This window comes from Aphis gossypii, chromosome X, assembly GCF_020184175.1.
Source record: "Aphis gossypii isolate Hap1 chromosome X, ASM2018417v2, whole genome shotgun sequence".
Classification (NCBI taxonomy): Eukaryota; Metazoa; Arthropoda; class Insecta; order Hemiptera; family Aphididae; genus Aphis; species Aphis gossypii.
This window is the reverse complement of record NC_065533.1, coordinates 5,896,726-5,920,109: the sequence shown is the minus strand read 5'-3', so window position 1 is coordinate 5,920,109 and position 23,384 is coordinate 5,896,726. Positions and strand designations below refer to the sequence as shown.

The 23,384-nt window shown below is 26.0% G+C and overlaps 1 protein-coding gene across 2 annotated transcripts; it reads left to right on the top strand.

Annotated features, from left to right (window-relative positions):
• The first annotated feature begins 10,585 nt into the window (after positions 1-10,585).
• On the top strand, positions 10,586-23,364 carry LOC114130302 (DET1- and DDB1-associated protein 1-like). 2 transcript variants are annotated; one of them, XM_050207917.1, is made up of 5 exons: positions 10,586-10,918; positions 11,511-11,640; positions 12,128-12,189; positions 13,709-13,828; positions 23,291-23,364. In XM_050207917.1, the coding sequence occupies exons 1-4, from the start codon at positions 10,916-10,918 to the stop codon at positions 13,790-13,792; spliced, it is 279 nt and encodes a 92-aa protein (XP_050063874.1). In that variant the 5' UTR covers positions 10,586-10,915; the 3' UTR covers positions 13,793-13,828; positions 23,291-23,364. The 2 variants fall into 2 exon arrangements, with proteins under 2 accessions (XP_050063874.1, XP_027851049.1); XM_027995248.2 differs by lacking the exon at positions 23,291-23,364 and having other exon boundaries at positions 10,587-10,918; positions 13,709-13,856.
• The last annotated feature ends 20 nt before the right edge of the window (positions 23,365-23,384 follow it).

The following is a 23,384-nucleotide window of genomic DNA, read 5'->3' as shown; positions in this document are numbered from 1 at the left end:
AATAATAGTATTAATTGTCATTGTACTTATTGTTGTTGTTAATGTTATTGCATTCCGTGTACAATACACAACGACCGCGATTGCGATTTGCAGCGTACTCTCGCGGAGTTATAACCTCGCTGACTTCCAGCCGAGTTTTAAGAGAGAAAAAAGACAGAACGATCACGATTCACGACCGTATCAGTGACGTAATAATGGGAAGGGGTTAGCAGGGATCGTGAACTGGTTTGTTTTTTCAAAATTATTGTAGTTCAATATTATATCAAATAATTATGATTGTATTTCATTGCGGCATGGAATTATTAGCGCCGTATGTAGTCCTGTACGGCTGTATCGCGATATGGGGTACAACACACCACGTCACCACTGCGTGCACAACTGCTTCGATTTGTTGTATTATTCGGTAATAACTAGGGATAGTCTGACAGTAGCGTAGTTATGGGGTGGATATGGGGATAGATCCCCCCCCCAGAGCTTTTTTTTAACGTTTAATGTATCGACTTATAAAACCCTCACTTTATGTTTAACCAATTAATTATATATCCACCCACAGAACAAAATCATAACCACTGTGTCGACGAGTGATGAAATCAGACGACAACGAATTGGCCGATGAGACAATTCGATCGACCGATTCGGCCGTTGGCTAAGAGCTGTGCACTGCGGGTAACAAGTACAGCTATTAGCCTGCTACTCATTGGTTGGCCAGCGGTTGGAGAGGTAAAAAGTTCTACAGAATATACGCACATTATCCTAGTATTAGATAAAACTCTATCTGCAATACACGAGATATGAAAACATTATTTATTTTTCATTAGGTACTGTTGGAGCAAGACTAGCCGGTCAATGTGGGCAACGCCGTATGGCGTAGTCGGTCGCGACAGCGTTTTTTAAGTGTCGCCGTTTTTTATGCCGGCTCTTTTCGTTTTTTGACGTCCGTCTGTATTGGTGTTTAAGCGTTTTACCTACGTTCGTGCGTTGTTTGCGATTTTGTTTAATAAGTATACCTACTTATAAATGCAGAATTCGTGAGTATCTATTTCATATTTTAAAAACCAAAGAGCCGATGCATTGTAAGTATATTAATACATAGGAGTATAGGACACGGTTATTATAGACACATAATATACAACTCGGTTAGGTGATAACTTATAATACGATATGTAGGTTTGTATAGATATTGTTTCTTTCTTTTCTCTCTACTATATTTTTTATATTTATGACAATTTTTTGATTTTTGTACATTACTTCATTTGTTTTTATTATTCTAAGCACTCTTCTTATTATTATTACAACTATTATTATTGTACTATTTTATCATAATACTATAGTGGTATTGTAGTGAAAACGTTTCTGTGCGTGTAAATCACATTTAGTATTTTGACCCACATAACACGTTTTTGCTTTTATTTTTTTATGCTAACACTGCCACTGCTAAACGTTTTGTCCATGGTTTAAACGGTAAAGATCATACACGCGACCTTATCAAATAATTTTGTATTTTTGTTCAATAGTACCGTATACCTACAAATACATTTTTCTCGGATCACATCGTTTCAAGTCACACAATACCTACCGTTATTAATTATTATATATTTATGTACACAGTATTTGTATAAACAATACCAGGGGCAGTCAAACGGTCGATTGCGGACAATTTCAAAATCGATCATGTTAGAATTTGATTTTAGTGCCACACACCTTATATGTTTCTTAATAATTATAGTTATTCAAAACAACAAAATGTTCTATGGAAGTTAATCCTCAAAGGTGAAGTATATTTTTTGTACATCATGACCAAAAAATGTTTGGTCGATCCTGCTCTATTATTCGGCATACACACATATATATATGCGGACGTACATATAAATATAAATATTTAATATTCTTCTATTATAAAATATTATGTACAGATAACTACTGCGAGGTATTAATAATTTGACAGTACAAGGTTAAATGGGCCATTTTAAATCATTATAGAAACATGTGAAAGTAGTTGCAATCGCTGAACACCTTTAAGACGTTTCTTTGAATAAAGACAGTCCCTTTTATATGATATACATATATGTAGGTACAGCATTAACCAGTGTAGATCTCTAGTATTCTCAGATTTGCACGTGAAACGAAAAAAAAATAGCAACCGCTAACATTATTCTTTACGAAAATTCTTACAAAACGTGTTTTAAGTCTCTCTCTACCTATATGTATAGTGTATACATATATATATTGCCTTAAGATGTTTCTCTAACGATTTCAAATGGCCCGATTGGCTGCAGTTGTTAACGCTGAACACCTGCAAGACCTTTTTTTGAATAGAGACAGTCCCTTTTATATGATATACATATATCCAGCTGTATATATGCTGCATATATTATTCCCAGAATCAAACGTAAAACGAACAAAAAAAAAATAACGAAAAATCTTACTAAGCGTTTGGGCATACCGTATTTATACAATGAAATGTCGGTTATATACTGTTGTACGCTATACTCTTGAATATAGGACAGACAAAAATAATAATCTCAAGGTCGGCTTATTTTTCAAACATGACAAAAAAGGATCTATATAATAATTATTATAATATAGGCTGTAGGCAGTGGGGTATAAAAATGTCTCTAATGTAGCGTTTCCCAAACTTTTTCTCTGCTGGACCTAACCTTAGAGATACTTAATAAAAATGATTTACGGACTCCCTTAATAAAAATAAAATTTTTGTTTTTACATAATATACTATATTATTGTAGTGTATAGTATTTTCATTTTACGTTCGTGGACCACAGTTTGGGAAACGCTGCTCTAATGGAACCTCAGCGCTACTTGAAAATCGAGAGGAGGTCGGTTTTTGGTAGTTTTATCTTAGTAAAATATTTATTTTTCGATGGTGTGAAAAATTAATTTTTCCCTATTTGAAGAAAATTTTGCATTATTCCATTAACTGTAGGTATATAATATTTCTGTGATTTTTAACTTGACTTAAGAAAAAAAAATGTTTAAAATGTCTATTGAAACCTTGGTCTGTATTTTTGCAGGTAATAATGATATTATATCAGCTAATACTCGGTCCGTTAAAAAATAAAAATAATAGTTTTATATATTTCGAAAGTTAGTTACACATAGGTCTATCGATACAATTTATGCCATACAACTGTATAGCTATGACACGGAATGGAGAACCGTTTTGCCAATAATTAATAATATATATATTGAAAGTAGCTGTTACTTATATTATATATAATAATATACTAGTTATATATCAAATAAATAACATTTTTCATGGTGCGCTCAAAAAAAAAGGTAATTTTTAGCACATGGCGTTCAAATAACTATTACCACCATGTACTTTATATTAAAAAAAAATAATAATTGTATTAGTATCATGTGTTTCGGGCCAGTTGTATGATATGAGTCATTCTGGAACTGCTTCCCCGCAACATTCTCATCCTACTCCCTAGTTAGTCGCCGCTGCTTGACCCCCTTCACCCCTTCTCTACGCATCACCGTATTCATTAGTTTCCGCCGCCTTCTAGTATCATTATTATTTTGCGGTGGCCATGATGAATGGGGTGGGTGTGAGGTAACGGCCGGTGACTGCGGCAGCTGAAGGATTATGAATGCGGCAATGCGAGGATACGCTTCCAAAATATCCCAAATTATTCCGATTTGGCCGATGACACTGCCGACGGAAGAATGATGAATTGGGCTATATACGTGCGGGAATTCTATCACGACTTATTAATTTAGAATTTAGAGCGTTTGTGATGGTAATGTCTGATAATCATTCTGATACTTCAATTCCCACAAACGAAAGCATAGTAAGCTTATATAGAAAAAAAATTACTAATATCGTTATAGACGTCACTTCAAAATATATTTTTTGTTATCGATGAGAATAACGTGTAACCATACTAAGGCTAAGTTTAGATTCAATTGCTAATATGTCTGCCATTTGTATCAAAAGATATAATTATGGTTGACGTCAGATCCTATTATCCTAATAAAATTCCAGTGCAGTTAATTTGGTTTTTCTTATACATAATATTCGTGATGTCTATGATATTAAAAGATATTTTAATTTCTTCATAACTTTTAACTATGAATTATGAAATTTTTATTTTTTAGGTATTTTAAAAACTACTAAGTATGATTAAATAGTTAGATTTTAACCATTATACTTATTTTGAAGATATACCAAGAAATCTCAATGAAAATATAAACACATTTTTCTAATTAGTTTTAAATACAATATATTATAACTTATAAATTATAATACACAATAGTTAGTATCTACATAGATATAGTATGATAAATCATATATATAATAATAAAAGCAATCAATTATTTTTTTATTTGAATATAATATATAGGTACTGAATTAATAAAATATTTACATTTTTTATCCTAGAAGATTTAGATATAACAGCGCAATTATGTATTCAAGATACCTTAGAATGTATCAAAATACTGTTCTATCTATTGTTAAAATAAAATCTAAGATTCTAAGACATTTTTATTTTCAGTAACTAGTTTATGAACTATGGCTGTGCCAACTACTATATTTATAATATTTATGATGCCTTAGAAGAAATAGATCTCCTCCTCATTTAGCATATTAATAATATGTTCACTTAGTCTTTAGTGTTGTATCGGTCCATTGTCTTCTTGGTGCATGAATTATAACATAGAAATTAAATAAAAATATATACATAAGAAAAACTAATATGTGAGCTATCCATTTATTTAATTCCTAAAAGTCATCTTCACCAAACCGTAATAAGAAAAAAAAATAATGAGTATAATAATTCTTTTCAACAAGAATTTCAGGTTTTAAGTTTTACACATCAAACAAAATTTAGATTCCAATTAAGTTAAGAGTGATAAATTGTTTATATTTTATTATTTATGAAAATTAAATTATTATTCACTTACGATTTCATTTGTATACTACTTTTGCGATTGGTGATACCGACAAAGCTGGGCAAGTAAACCAATTTTCTGTAACTAGTTTAGGTTAAGCAATGCTCATAAAAAAACTAACCAAATTTATCTAATGGGAATATGTCTAGTTTTAGTATAGTAATAAATTAATTAATAAACGCACATGCACAGACTATATTATTTTTATAAATAAACAACTACACAATATTATAATGTATCATAATAATTGTACTTAATATTTATAAATACTGGACATTATTACAAGAAAAAAATTTAAAATCAATGTACTAAACAAATAGTTATTTTAATACAAAAAATGCATAGATAACTTTTTACAAATAACTTTAATTTTAACAATATAGCTAAATTAAGTTACAATTATTATTTATAAAAAGAAATAACTTGGTTATTAAATAAGTTATTTTATAATATTCTTTTTTTTTTAACTAGTTAAGATAAAAATAATTAAAAAAAAGTAACTTTTAACTTATTAACTAGTTACTTCCCAGCTTTGCATATCAACTATTATAAAGTATAAGTATTGCAAATGTAATACCTAATTTAAGTGGGTGGTGCTATAGCAAACAATAGTTAGTCCTTAGGATATAGATAATAGATATACATATTATTTGGATGTAAGTACATACAATTTACTTTATATTTTAATGTAAGAAATTCATTGTTTACTAGTTCATCATATTTTTATTTTATTTTTTTCAGTACCATTTGAGAGTTGAGACTGATATTAATAGTAATAAGTAATGGTAATATTAGCAATAACACCTCGTTCACAAAATAATTCTAACAATCCAATTAACTTTTCACAGTAAAATAATTATAATCACTTTTTAAATTAATAGTATACATGTTTTAATCAAAATTTAAAGTGTTCCCAAATTAATATTTTTACTAATATCCTTATGATTGAGAAATATTATTTATAGGATGCAAAAACAAGAGGTTGGTTTATTTGTTCTACCATACAATGATGGACATTATTAATGGAAAAGACGTTATCATCAATACAAATCAAAACTCTGATGTGGTACATGCTAATAATGCTGTTGATAGACCGAATATAATACAGTTTTTGTTTTATATTATTTTCTGCATGTATTGTGTTTTTAATGTGTAGGTATTTTACTGTTACATTTACTTATTTGATTATCCAATAAGTCTTTTTACATTAGTGTACTTTATGATACAAATTTTTTGTGTATTGAGCTAATAATATTTAAAAAGTATTAAGTATTCATTTTGAGAACATATAGGTTAACACCTAAAAGTTCATTATTTTTTATTATTAATCTAAAACCTGGAATTATATAGATTTGAAAATTAAATCACATGATTCATAGAAAAAGCAACTACCTAAATATGCAGTTATGTATAATATATTTTTATTCAATGAACTTAAGAAAAAAAAAAAAAAATGTATATTACTTTTATGCTAGAAGTCAGTTTCAAACGTTTAATCATTTAAAAATACCTACACGATTGGTTTTACTAAATGTATATTTAGTACATTATGTGTAGGTCAGAGAAAGAAAACAAATAGTAATAGTAAAATGTGTAAGAGTATATTATTATACCCGAATGTGTTGTCTTAGTAGCTTAACATACAAGTATTTAAGTTCAGCAGTTCCAGTTTTGTGTTGTTATCTTAACTATTTAAGTGAATTGATCTATTAACAAAGCATTATTCAATTTTAATATTTTAAATATTAATGATTCACATAAAAATTAAAACATTGTAAAAAGTAAGCAAACTAATGTTCTTACTTTTAAGTTTTATAGTAAGTTAATTCTCTCTAATACGTATTTAAGCGAGTATTTAAGCTAACATCACACGACTAAAACTGCTAAATATAATATTGTTATTTTATGTGTAATACAGACAGTGAAAATTTATTTATTTATCTTGTTAATTAATAATGCAATTAAGAACTAATATACAATTATCTTCCAAGCATGCAAAATATGATTTGGTAAATAAATTTGATGTTAAAATCAATATTTCAAAAAAATTGCATTTCATACAAATTATATATAATTCTAAAAAAGCCACAAAGATAAGCCCCAAACTATGAATCATGCTTTTTATTATTTATTATTATTATGAAATAAACAATGCATTATTTTGTTAGCTCAATATATTAAAATAGTTGTTTTTTCTTTTAATCTGACAACTTATATAATTTGAAAACCATTATATTTTTACAGGCATATTTACCTCATTTCATTGCAGATGTTTAACAATCTTAACAGAAATTGACAGCAAATAACTATTTTAATCACACAGAGCATATAAAGTATGATCACTTAACTACATACAAAGAAAGTATAAATGAGCTAACAGATTTTAAATTATTAAGGCATATTGCATTGTTTAGTTTGATGGATAACTTTCCACAGTTAAAGAGACAAGATATACATCATCCGCTATGGGAATATTTTAATTATGTTGGTCGTTGTGATAGGTGTAGGCAATGGACACTACCAGATGGTAGTAATGTAACTCGTGTTAAATTCTTGCCTCTACTTATAAAATTAAATATAGATGCCAGATGGTTGTCTCTATAGAGACGTTATACCATGGCAAACAATGTGTTGCATTGATGAAAATAAATGTGTGAGAACACATTTACAACTCTTTTTTATAAACTATGTTTATTAATATGAAACTATTAACTGAGTACAAAATATCTGTTGATCAAAAATAATTTTCACGTTAATTTTGTAATAAGTTTTAAAATATATGCATGTTGAATTTAAATATTTGTTTATCATTAGAGAAATAATACCATTAAGAAACAATATTTTTAGTTACACATCTACTATTTTGTAGTATAGAATATAGATAATCACTTAGCTATGTATCATATACAATTTTATTAATTTAGTTTACTAAGTATTAATTAAGTTTATTTGTATTGATAATTATTAAGAACACAATATACTGGGTCCTACCAAATTATGGTTGTTGTAAATGTAAACGAACGGTGAACAATATTACAATAAGTGTGCCGTTTGAAGGAACCAGTGAAAATAAACGCATATCGGCATATCACTGTTGCATATGATAATCGATAACCACGGATAAATATATATATACATATATATGTGTGTGTGTTAAATACACAGATTTCTATAAAGAACTTTTTCTATAAAGTTAGTATTATAGAAGTCTGTAGTTATATATATCCGTATTGATACCGACTGAGACGATACCACAGATATATAATATATTATACAGATATATTGTATTATATATCTGTGTTATCACCTACTATTTTTATAAATTAATCTTGTATAATATGTTATTAAAACGTGAAGCAATTTATTAATTATTTATATTTCAACAAATATCTGAAGTTCTAGCGTACTATTATTTTTATTTTTTCTATAACGAGCATTTGATGTTTATTTTATAAGAGCCAAAAACTTCGAACAGCCCTTACAATTAGTTATTAAGTAGGATCATGGCTTAAGACCGTGATTTACGATACTAATATATTAAACCACGAATAGTACAACTAGTACAGGAAGTTATCGGCGTTTGTATACTTAGTATTTGTATTTCTATTTGGCGGCGTACCTAAACCATGACTACTATAATTACTATAATAGTAAAATGTATAATATTATAATATACAACTTAGTGACGCACTTATATACAGAAGGTTATGAAATTAATTGATGCTTTCCAAAAGTACTGATTACTGAAATATTGATATATTTATTTGGTTTTCAATAAAGTTCCTAATTTATTCTAATACATTTTAGAAGTATTTTTGACAATTTATATTATAACTAAACTAATGTAAAATTGTTTAAATAATTCCTAGGTGTGATTACATGAAATGGAGGTTCAACATACTTTCTTAAAGATTTGTATTTGAAAGATTACTTTATTTATAGTTTATACTTTATACCTATACCTACTATCGCTGTAGGTCACTATTACGAGTGAATAAGTGCAAGGCCTTAACTGAAAAAATATTTGGGGGGTCCATTTTTTTTTTAAATATATAGATACCTACTGAACACTATAATTAAAAAAAAAATATTTCATTTAAAATAAACTAGCAAAATATTAAACTATATAAGACACTACTGTGAAATATAATAGTTGATTTATTATACTTAAAAGCATGCATTAATGCATACAACATGAAGTCATAGTACAGATAAAAAATATTTTTTTATATTATTCATTTAATAATTTAATACACAGTGGAGAGAAGCTGCAGATAGGGAAAGATGGAGACAAATTTGTTTGCAGGGATGGTCTTGAAGGCCGTAATCCACAAGAAGAAGAAGAACAATTTAATAGTTTAATACTGAAATTTATTTTGTGTCGTATCAGTTTGTACTTGAAATATCTCTCAGTGAGATAAACCCAGAGTAATAAAAGTGTTATATTTATCGAAGGAAAATGTTCTTCAACCAAATTGACGATAATTCGTATGATTTTATTAATAATTACAAAAATAATGCAATATATTTAAATATATCCTATCCTATGTTTACCTCATTGTTTGTTTTTATACTAGTCTTAAAACTCGTTTAATGGTTTAGAAACCAATTGCATTATGATACCTTTGCTCTGTAGTAAATCAAAAATGATCGTAGTTGCGCAATATATATTTTATATTATTAATTCTTTAGTTATAATTATTAGTAATCTTTTAATTTATGTGAGATTTATCATTTATATATATTGCGCACACAATCTGAATTACTACCCTCTTATGTATATATCTGCACACGCATGTAGATACATATACACATATAAGGATTTATATTATAAAGTAAATTAACTTACCCTTGTTTGATTGTCAGGTATTCGATGGATATACTTAGTATTAATCAAAGGAAAAATAACACACTATTGATGATATTATAACACTTTTATTATTAATCACTAATAAAAACAGATTCGACTAATAAGTACATATTATTGAAATTTTTAACGTACATCCACTGCCGAAGGCGTACGCAGAGAGAGTGACGTGTACCAGAGCCTGATGGTTGATGAGTGTCTTTAGAGCCAGTGGTGTAATAAAATTATATAATGGTCAAAGAACATAACAGTGTCTGATCACATATGTTTACTATCGTGTGAATAATTTACTGAACATAATATGTGCGACTATGTACATGTAAGGGATTATGATGATGCCACTATTATAGCGTTATATGTGGCTATCATTACAGCTCTTTCCCACAATTACGCTACTGTTAACTGTTAATATTAAAGCACTTAAGCAATTATTATATTAGTTTATGGCTTATGCATGTAAAACTTGTTTTAAATAGGTAGGTACATTATAATTTAAACATTCTATAAATTCATATTATTTACGTTAGTACTGATAACCAGTAGTTAAAATTGATAAGAGTTAGTTAGGTTTTTAGCATGGCTTTACTATCTACTCTTAAGCCGTGGTTTTTAGCTATTTTAAATAAGGATTTGTAATTTTACGTTTGGCACGTCGGGTAGGTAAAAAACCTTCATTATTATTATTATTATACGAGGAGCTTATTATTCTAAGGTTGGAATAACCGATCTCCTGAAATTTAATTTTGGTGATATCTCGCTGCTATCAAAATCGGGAAATCAATACCAGCGCCTCCACCCTTTATCAGTCGACCAACTTTTACCTATAGCGATAGCCCTACTACGATTCTGATTTCCCACAATCGGCGTGTCGTACTGTCTTTTAAGTGTCTATCTGTCTAGCAGACAGTCGAGACTGTTAGTTGTTACTTAACTCAACCTTTAGTATTTAATATTTATTCTACTTTCTACAGAGACTGGACAATACATTTTTACTTAACATTAAAATCATATTATTCGCGTTTATTATCCAGAGATAATATTGGCATTTCACATTTGCCAATTCTACTTTCCGTTTCTAGAACGAGCATCCAATTTCCTCTAGACTCGCTTTGCTGTGTACATTTTTTGACAAAAATGGTGAGTATACGATTCTACACCTTACTTAAAATGTGGTAGGTAGAATGTCACATTTTTTACTCCTAAATTTACTTATGGATCATGTTGTTTCGTTAAATGTCATAGATTAGATATACATCTTGTTTATGAAATTTTCATTAGTGTGGAATGATTTAAGAAGATAAAATATGAATCTATGAAGCATAGAATAATATCATTTTGATATTACATTTTTCGATTAAACATAAGTATAATCAATGGACAATGGTATCATAAAAACTATTTCAGCTCAATTGTTTTCTCCTGTTGAATATAGCTGCTATTGATTTTTGTTATATTAATTTCTTGAGATTTGGTTAGTAGTATCACTAAATAGATTAAACTAGTTATACAATGCCAAATTTATTCCCATGACATATTTTTTTACTAATATATATTTAAATATCAATAATATTATAATATAAATAAATTATTATAGGTAATACATATTAATATTCTATTCAAACAAATATAATTAATATTTTATTATATTTGTAATAGAAAATTCAGAATCTTTTTTGTTTTCAACCTACTAAAGATGAAAACAATTAAATTATAGTTTTATATTTTTCAGTCTATAGAGGAATTCTTGGACGGAATGCCAACCTTTGATGAACGCAATTTTTCTCAATTCTATCCAAGCAGTTTTATATCTAGACGTATACCAGTTTACATAAAAACAACTGATACACCTTCTGAACAAGGTTTGTAGTTATCGTATTTACTTATAATAAATTAAACTCTATACTAAAAGAGAAGATACTGTAGAAAACATGTATGGACATAAACTATTTTCATTCGTCATTTCGTCCATATGATCTAACAGTTTAAATCTTACATATTACTCTTATCATATTAATTTTCAAATAAAACTGATAATTTACCCTAGTCTTCTCTTTTTAAATAGAGTTAACACTTGTTTATCAGTATCATTCACATATAATGTTTAACAATAATATATTAATACATTATATATTTTGAAATTCATACTTCTTTTTTAAATACTTCCAATATTTGTTGTATATAATATGCAAAGAAAACTGTTAATTTTAATTTTAATTTTTCATCACAGAAGCAAAACACGATAATTACTGTTTTATATCTTAGTTTATTATTATTATACGTCAACCATTCACAATGTATCAATGTTTTTATATTTTAAAATTTAAATTGTATTATTTTTAATTTCAGTTATTGTTAATGACACGTCAACTGTATTACTCAGATATTTTCATAAGAAATGGGATATAAAGGTAAATATGTAATTTAAAGAACTATTTAACATACTATAATTTCATATTAACTGGTTTTTAAATATAAAATCTTATTTTAATTAATACTTCTATTGGATAATATTTTTATAAAATTTAAAAAAAAATTATTGTTATTTGTGTTTAATCAATATTTTTTCTCTACCTAAATTGAGTGTACAAATACAACATTATAGGTTATTATAGGTTATTCATCATTAGAATTTTCAAGTATAAATTATCATTTTAAACTTTCAAGTTATTTATCCATGAATACTCAAATAAAATAATTTGAAAAATGGCTATTTTAGTATTTACCTAACATTAATATTATTTTATTGTATAATATATTAATAACAAAATCACAGAAATATTACTTATGTTTTGTAATATTTAGTTTTTTTTATTAACTCTTGAATAGGTATGAAGGTAGGTTAGGTAGGAAGAAGGTATGCTTCCTTGATAAGCAAAAGTTCCATAAAAACAAATAACACTCCTATTGGTTTTGAGAAAAATGCATTTTTGTAGTTTTCATTTTTTTAAACCTTTATTATTTTCTATACTATTTGATTTTGAATAAAATAAATATAAAACATAACTTCCTGTATTGTATATTTGATGATTAAATGCAACTAAATAATAATAAAATAGTATTATTGACTTATTATATAGATTAAAGTTACTTTTATGTTATTACTTAGCAACATAGGTAAACCATATATCATACTTCTATTTACTAAGAAAAATGCCACAAGTAAATTTTAAAAATAAAATTTTTTAATTATTTAACAGTACCGACAAAAATAATAACATTCACTGCAATGATCACTTGTACAATAACAAATGATTTACAATCAGAACAAAATAAAATTATTAAAAGTAATAGGTAACAAAATTATAAACTTTTCAAATGATAAAAATTTATAAACTATTAATACACAATTATAATAATACAATCAATTCAGATAATTGCTAAGCATAATGACATAACTTGGAAGTATTAAAAAAAATGCCATATCTATAAAAATATTTACAGCGTTTATGCTTAGTAAATGTAAGATAAGGCGATCTTACTTAGTACCACTTTTTATTTTTGGTTACTCTTGCCATTTTTAATAAACTAAGTATAATTGTGTTTTTAACCTATATAAAGTAATTTAAATAATAAGTAAGTTAATTTAATAAAAAAATTTAAGAATTTTTTTTTTTATTTTATTTAATTTAGTTTTTTTTTTTTTAAAGTAGATTTTTTTTCTTTAGAAAATATGTATAATCGGTAATATTTATAAAATGCTGCTAAATGTAACTAATTCATTTCTTTTTGAGTTACGTCACTTTTGCTTAGCAGGGTAGTATGTACTTATTTTTGTATAAATTATACTTAAAACACATCAACTAGTTATTTTTTAATCTTATATTAAGTTGTATTACCATTTTTATATAATCATAAATTATAAGAAAATCTAATAATTATAACCCTCACAATTATATTGTACATTAATAAATTTAATTTATATTCTAGAAGAAAGATAAAAAAAGAGAAAACGATGAAATAGGTGAAGAATCTGGCCCATCAACATCAACTAGTAAACGTTCAAGAATTTAATGTTAAACCCCTTGTGATAAAATGATTCTAATATATGTAAGTTTTCTAATGTTTTTGATAAAAATTCCTGACTTGGTTAATTTTAAGAACAATGCAATTTGCTAATTTGATGATATATTATGGCCTGGTTATCAAACTAATTAGTATTACACATAATATTATTATTTTGAATAATTTTTAGAGTTTGCAAAAAAATTCAATTGAAAACTCTTTATTTGGATATTTACAACTTATAAACTTAAAAAAGCACTCTATTGATAGTATTGTATGTTTAATAATAATTCATTTGGTCATTTAATAGTTTTATATTTGTTTTCATTACATTGTAGTTAATGTATTACAAAATTCACATTTATTATCTATATAACAATATTTTATGTTTAGAATATTGTGGTTAAATTTTCACAATATTATACTTTATTAACAATTTTATGCTACTCTACACAAATTTATTTATGTTCCATCAATAGTTTAAAATATTCTTGTATAACACAAAATGCAATAAATTTCTATTTATTTTGAAATGTCATAAAAGGTTATTATGTTATCATTATGTTAGTGAGGTGGACTCCATATTTAAATATGTTGTTTATTTTATGTTTTCTGAAACTATTTTTATTTATAATCTATACACCATATTTTGTTTAAAAATATATTTCAATGATTTTAAGTTTTTATACTCTGAGTTCTGATAATTCATATAATTCGGCTTACTATATGTATCGTACCTACTTTTTAAAATATATTATTATGTTATTTTAGCACATAATGCGTTTTCAATGATCATCCTCCTCTATTGTCATACTTTGGAATTCGACCTTTCTATTCACCCTATGGACCGTAACAGATGGTATACCTACATTATATTACATAGTATATATACGCACGTATACCTACTTGTTGAATTCCAACTGTCATTCGTTGTTCCTTTATTTTACACGTATCGAATTCAAAAATGTGAAGATTTCGTTACCTACCTACCGATTTAAGAAATATTTTTTGAACACGTACACGTAGGTATAAAAATGAACGCACAGTAGCTATGCATGAACAAAAATATATTGTATATAAAAATATATTGTGAAGCCTTAGCTTAACATGCACCGTATTACTGCACGGACGAAAAAATGCATTGCGATGCGCAACTCTGTATTCTAAAAATATTATTAACACCTAAAGTTTACAATAATTACAATATTGTCATAAATGCTTAGCTTCATTTAATTGTATACTGACAACGACCATAAATTGTGAATTTAATCACTTATAGAGTGGAGTGTACATATAACCTGCGTACCTTTCCAAATTTTCGAATTAATCATTACTGATGGTGAAACATTATTATTTATTATACTCAAAAAAACATTTTCCTTCACCCTTTAAGGTTTAAGACTTTCTGTCTAATCATAACATAACCTTTTAGATTAATCGATAATTTGTTCACTTTAATAATTTACAATTATACTAGAATTACAATATTTATTAGTTCTTTGTAGGTACTTACATCGAAAATTAAAATATCCATTTTTTAAATGATTGTATTTTCAAAATTTGTAATTATTTAACAAGCAAGGTTTTCTCTCCTTGTTAAACAAATAGCGTCTATTGCTAATATGCTGCAATTGGAAACTAAAGTTTATAAGGTAGGTATTTGTTATAAGTAGGGCTGGGATTTTAATGCACTAAAAAATCTCAAAAATTGCCCTAAAAAATGCAAAAATGACTTAAAAACACAAAAAAAAAATGCAATATAAAAATGCATTTATATTTATTATGGCTTAATAAAAAAATTTGAAAAAAATTGTATAATTTATTTATTGTTATTGTACATTGTTACTTGTTTTGTTTTGTTGTATTTCTGTTTTCTTAATCATTCATTATAAAATAATAATTAAAAAAAAAAATTACTTAATATTTTAACTTGTTTTTGCTAGTACATATTAGCCAATAGGTATATAACGGCGATAATTTAAGCAAAAAGTCCTACTAGCTATGATAAAGTTGTTATCGACGATAATCGATTATCGTGCTATATAATTTATAAATCGTACCGTGGCGCGTCGGCAGTTTGCTGAAAATATCTTGTCAATCGTAACAATTTTCGTTCAATTTATGAACACTAGAAACTAGCACTAGAACACTAACACTAGTAAAAAAGATGTATTTGCATCAAAATCCCAGCCCTAGTTTTAAGGTAAATCAATTATTGCTGGAAACGTTTAATAAAAATAGTGTAAAAAATATAGCAATAAAAATTAAAGTTTGTCCCACTCCCCACACACCCAACATGCTCACTTGGATGAGCACGGTAATCTCGATTATAATACCTAGGTAATGTAATATAATATATATGTAATGTAAGATTATACTGATAAAAAAATCACGATTAAAAACAAACGGTATATACTTTAAGAGTATAAGGACACTCTGTACACCCAAAACTGTACCTACAAGCTGATTTTAATTCTTTGTAATTTTATGAGGAAATGAGTTGTTATAAATTTAAAAAATATATTAATATGTGTACAAATGAGTCTCAGCCGTGACCACGCACAAATTCTTAAGGAACCTTAAAGTCTAAAGATCACGCATAAGGTGATTATAAAATATATACCTAATGTAGTTTTTTATATTTTTATAAATAAAATAGGTATTTATTAATAATTAATTAATTAATATGTGAAAAATCATAAAATTTTTTAGAAACTTTCTAAACGGACCCCCATAGAAATTAAAATTCATAATTTACGTAAAAGCTTTAATAAGTCAAGATGCTAGACAAATACCTATTAGTTTTGAATTAAAAAACAATAATTAACACCGTTAAACTGTAATTTTGCCCAAATTTAAACTTTTTGGCTTATAGAAAAATTATTGTACCTATATTTATTAGATTTGTTGATTTCAATATAAATAACTTATGAGACAGTTTGTATTAAATTTTAAAATTCTAAGTATGAATATTTAAAATGTTAATAATTAGAACATCAAACGCTCCCAAAAAATTATTTGACTTTCCTATCGAATTTTTTTTTTTTATTTAAATTTAATTAAATTTTTATTAAATTTGAAGCCTGATTGATATGTATTGTATTAAATATATTTTTATTTAAATTTATTATTTAATACTGGATGTTAATTATTGAATTTATGTTAACCTTTAAGTATTTTTTCTTTATTTACATTTTATTATTATTATTATCATTATATTATTTCTCTTTAGGTGTGAAATATTTAAAAGACCAAGCACCTATAATAATTTTAGTGTTTTATATGATATCCTGAATAATAATTTTGACGAAGAATTTTTATCTGAAATACACTAATGGAAGTATTAAAATACTAATATTAATATTTTTAATATTCTTATAATATAATTTAATTTAGGTAAAAAAAAAAAAAAAATGATTTTAGTTATTTTGTTTTGTACAAAAAATGTAATGCTATTTTGCATTACTTGATGATTTTCGTTAATGTATTATAGAGCCGAAGTCTGGACAGACGAGACGGCAGCATAGGTTTTACGTGTCTAGATTAATACAACGTTTGAAATCGTTAAAAATTATATTATTTTTATTTTTTATGCGTAACGTTAAGTGTATTTTGTGTTTATAACAATGGTATAATTAAGTTTTGTTTAATGTTTTCTAGTTTTTTTTATAATGTTATTATAGAAAATATCGTAAAATCTGGTGTGTGCTTGTGTGAGCGTGTCACTGTAGGGGGGGGGGGGGGTCACTACGATGCTAATTCAATAATTTTACTTTATTATAATTTATAATATGTATACAATTTGATGATCCCTGTAAAACTTTTATATTGTATTAACTATTATTATCTATGACGGCTCTATAATACCTAACTATACGGATGTTATGACGGATTTTTTTATATTAGAAAAATCGTGTTCAAAAACAAATTTTGAAGAACTAAAAAAAAATAGAGCGTGATTTTTATACAAAGTTTAATCTAAAATAACAGATTTTTTTAACAGAATGTTGTAAATTTAATCCTACAATATTAATTTAGTTAATTAATTTAAATAAATGTTTTTACCTTTATTTTTTTTCTGTATGTATTGAAGTTATAGGTTTTAAGTTCATAATTTTGGTTATACTACAAACAGTTATTATGACCTATAATTTTCCTTGGTCCATTGAACGTCATTTTAAACGATTTCTACTATACTTAGAATTTTAAAATACTATATTAAAATATTAAAATCTTGTATATTTAAGTTAATCAAACTATTTTTATTCGTAAAAGAGGGAGGCTGTTTGCCCGTCTGCTTCGTGGCTTCTATGATGTTACGCGACTATTCATCAACTTTGATGATCTAGTTGTATTTGTATAATTATTTTTAAGTTAGGATTTTTACCAAATCATTTTTTATTATTTTGACTACAATATTACAATGATATAATGTTATAATATATCATATATATTATATACCTAATAAATAAAATATAACTTATAAGTATATCATTATAAATTATATTTAATTATACATATGTATTAGTTGACATTTAGACTCTCGAGTAAACAAATTATATTACATTTTAGTATGTCATTATAATCTACTTTTAATTATTTGTTATTTAGAATTAAGAAAACAAATTAAAAAATATAAAATTATCAATACAGTAAGTTAAATACTACAATTATTACATTAAATACCAGATAATAATAGTGTCACAGATATAACACAGATTATTTGTGAAATGCCGCAAACTGTGGCTTGATTACGATCAAAGGCGGCATCCTACAACATCATCTATAAAAAGCCATAAGACACACAAAAAAAGATACTTAGCCGTTCAGTGGGTTAACGGTTCCAGTCGCTCACTCAGTTTTCACTATATTATTATTTATTATAGGTACATTTTCTGAATTAATATATTGTTGTTTACTAAAATATTATATCAAGATATTTTATTATATTTCATTAACTCCTAAAATATTGTAAAATATCAATCCATTCAATATCCAAGAAGATAATTCTGAAGTGCAAATTCTACAAAAAGGTAAGGCGACGTCTGTATTCAATAAGTATCACGTATAATTTTATTAAAATGTGTATATTATACTAAAACAAAAACTCTCGTACTCATCCCCGTACTAAGATACTTAGGTACCTGTTATATTAAGAAATTATACTAAGTTATGAGTCGAGGATATCAAATCAAACATAATAATGTTTGTTAAAAAAAGAAATTTGAAAGGTCGATAGTTCAAAACCACACACATTTGATTAACGATTAAAAAATAAACATATTTTATTGCTATTAAAATAATAATTTAGTACTAATTAAAAATACATCAATATGTAATTAAATTGAAATAAATTTATATCCTAATGTTTTTAAATAATCAATTAAACTAATTACGTTGTTAATGAAACGATAATATACATTTAAAATCGATATGTTTTCCCTACTTCTTTCCCTACTTACCGTTTATGGTTCAGTGGTTCACGTTGCCGTTTCGTCTTTCGTATATGTGTCGTATTTTAGATAAATGTATACGTTAATGGGTATTATAGGTAGGTATACGTTATTAATATATACATCAGTCAACAATGTGTGTGATATTAAATAGTTTGATTTGCGGAAAATATGTGGTATTAAGGTATAAATATAAAAGCTTGAGGTTTTGAACGATGACATTTTTTTGAAAGTGTGCGGTTATAAAGGACGCTCATATAATTAATATACCTACTTATACTTACATGCTAATATAATTAATAATTATAATCTCGAATCTTAAAACTTAATATTCTATTCTAAAATAAATTCACCGTTCTCCTGTTTATTATCTTATTTTTTAACTCATTACAAACATTAGTAAGTTAATAATTAAAAAAAAAAAAAATTAGTGTTGTAATTTTCAAGTTATTGTAAATTTGTTAATAGTTACTCAAAACTTAGCTGTGTTGGAAATACATTTTAAAGGGAACTATTAATTAAATATTGAAATATATTAAATTTGTATATACCTTTTAGGTAGGTATATATTTTGTATAGTCCTGTAGGTACTAGTATACCTACATAATTAAATTATTACTGATGTATGTACACGGATATAATATATACCGTTATATAGGTATACGGATGCATGATATGGTGTATGGATGCGTGTGCAACATAGATATACAGTATACACACAAGTTGGACAAAAAGTCCGATTTCAGTTTTTATTGTCGGACAAAATATTCTATTAAATTTCCATTTATAATTATATAATTTATTTCATAGGTATATACTATGTATATTTGTATACAATATACATAATAAAATACAATTAATTTTTGTTTTAATAAAATTTAAAAATGTTACATACAATTATATATATATATATTATAAATTATTATATTTTATTATATTTTATTATTCTTATATAAGTAAAATATAAAATTAAAATAAATATTATTTAACAAAAATTAATAATAATTTAATAGAATATTTTGTACTTTCGGACTTTTTGATCGATTAACATATAATATAGATATACCTAGGTACCAATAAATAGACAACATTTTCAAAATGTCGATGTGAAAATACACAAAACATATTATGATTTAAAAATAAATGATTAAAATATTTATGCTCAAAGATAAAATTTATTTTTGATTATATACCTAATTATGGTAATATAAAGCGTGCAAATAATATAACCGTGGGCACTGAGCGTGTATAACCTACTCGTATGAGTCGTATGTATGGCTAACGAAAGAAAAGGTCCATATGACAAGATTGATTTACAACTTTACAAATACAGGCTATATACTCGTACATAAAAACATTAAAAGCTGTTCGTAAAACATAATAAATAAAGTATTAATACAAAATAAATATAAACAATTATTGATCATATTATAATTTACATCAGTATTACAACGTATGTGTGATAAGTGGTAATGATGGGTCGTATCACATAGGTATTCACAGGGCCGTATTTATCATTAGGCACTGTACCTACCTACTACCTAGGGCCTACGAAAGACGGAAGGCCAATGAAAAGATGCCTAAATATAAAAAAAAAAAATTTATAAAAACATAAAATTATTCGCTTCACTCACGTCTCACAACAGCCGCTATTAATATATATAAAAATAATAATAATTAAATTACAATCATTTATTAGATAATTAGCCAATACTTATTATGGATAATAAAACATTCATAAATTTATATTTTTAATATAGTTTTATATCAAAATAACGAGCATGCTATTTAGTATTTTATTATCTAAATTAAATTATATTTTTGAGATTTTAAACTCATTAAATTCTGTATATTACTAAATAAACATTCTTAGGTTTGACTCACGATTAGTTCAATTACTATATAATTTTAAAGTCATAAGCGTTTTAATTCGTCTGCCTGTGTGTTTCAGACTAAAATTATTCATGAATATACGATAAGCCTTCATAATCTTTATATCTAGTACCTTTTTATCTAATAATGATGCGATTAGCTAAAGCCGTTCGAATATTTCACACCGCAAGAGAATTAATAAATAAAGAGAAAAATATAATATTTAATGAAAATTAAACTTTGAAGTTAATGTTTTATTAAATGTTTTTAAATCTTGCAAAATAAATAACTAACACCTAATAATATTTTATTATTATTTATTAACTTCTATGTAATATAATATATTAATATATGTAAGTATCTACCTATCATGTATTTAATAATACACTATATAGTCATGTCATTAATTTTAGCATAGCAGTTATGAGTAATGAATAATACCTATAAACATATATTTTTTTATTAACTCAAAGTAAAACTTTAAATTATATGCCATCCGCATATCTATGCGATCCTATGGTTATGATCAAGTAAATTGGTGAAACATAGTACGATTGTGTCTGCGTTTTACCTTTTTAAATGTAAAAAACAACACCAATGCACTCCAAGCGATATAATAGGTACTATATTCTAACAATTTTCAAATACATTATTTTCAAATATAGTCGGACTAAGTTAACTCAAATTTCAATTTAACCAATTTCAACTTTATTAATACATGGAATTTGTCGTGTTTTTTCATCACTTTTACAATTTTACAGGCTTAGGACTAACAACAAAATTTAATTTTTAAAAATTATATCTTATTAAGACATTAGTACACACACAATGCACTATTTTTATAGTAGCTAACTGGCAAACGTTACAATATGATCCATAAACATTGATTTTTTTACCTATGACCAAAAATAAAACCAATGGAAGTCCCAACCAAACCTAATATGTCGATAGGTATATTAAAAATTATCAAGTGCTTGTATAATAAACGCACTATCATAATTCATATTGTTAAATATATACCTATAATAATAATATATACCTAGAGGTAAATTCCTACCCAAAATTGAATATTTTTTTCGGGACAAAATAGACCAATAATGTTTAATAGAATTTATAAACCTGTTTTGTTTTATTATTTTTACGTAATAATCATACGTACATTGGCTTCCTTAATTTTTAATCATTTAAAATGTACCTACCTAATATGCAAACCGGTTCCCATATTTTTATCAGGTACGTAAAACATATTAAATATTATTAGATAATTGAATTGAAATTACAATACATTTTACATCAAAATGTTTGAATTGCAGTTCAAAAAATTGCATTCGATGTTATGATAATTACATATAGAACTCATTAATCTTCATTTTAGTTAACAATTACATGAGTTTGTAATTCGATTTAGTAGTATTGAAATGATATTATTTCGCTACGTATGTAATTTAGAAATTAATAGTTATATGTTATTATTTTTAAATGTATATAAATAGATAAATAATATTTAAATTTCAGATATATATTAATATTATAATAGAAAAATTTCAGTGACCTCAATAGACAACAATTATTATTGATAAAGTGACTTCGACACTGCTATAGATAAAATATTGTTTATGCGTACGGGTGCTGCAGTGAATGTGTTGTAGGTATTGTTATTAATTGTTAATTATTTATTTTACTATCAGTAATACGGTCTAATGTGAAACATCTACATAAAGGGTTAATATGTCCATAAATTTGGTATATTGGCAATCTGGAGATCATAAAATATATAAGACATAAGTATTAGCTATCGTATACACTATACGGTAAAGGTTGCCAAACTTTTTTGATCACGGTCTACTAAAATATACTTCATCTTTGAGGAAAGACATCCATTGAAAGATTTTTTTTATTGAATAACTATAATTATTTAAAAACATATAGGACGCGTGGTCCTAAAAGTAAATTCTAATATCGTCATTGTAATTGTCCGTGATCGACCGTTTGGCCGGCCGCCCCTGCAGATATACTACGACAACTCGGGACGTTCACCCAGGTAGTCAGGTTACATGTATATACTTAACCGAATATGCACGAACACTTATACACACATACACACACATAAACACATACATACCTACATTAAAATGTTTAATATCTGTGCAGATCGCTTATGTTTCTTTATACTCCCCTCTAGGTTTAAATTTACACAGCATCACTTGTTTGGTGAGGATAAGCGCTACCTGCACAATAATTGTTACTGTTTGTCCACCCTGAATCGGGATCGAATT

Coding starts and splice junctions, on each gene's coding strand:
- LOC114130302 (XM_050207917.1), top strand. Junction 11,641..12,127: donor TGATACACCTTCTGAACAAG/GTTTGTAGTTAT, acceptor TTTTAATTTCAG/TTATTGTTAATGACACGTCA. Junction 12,190..13,708: donor ATAAGAAATGGGATATAAAG/GTAAATATGTAA, acceptor TTTATATTCTAG/AAGAAAGATAAAAAAAGAGA.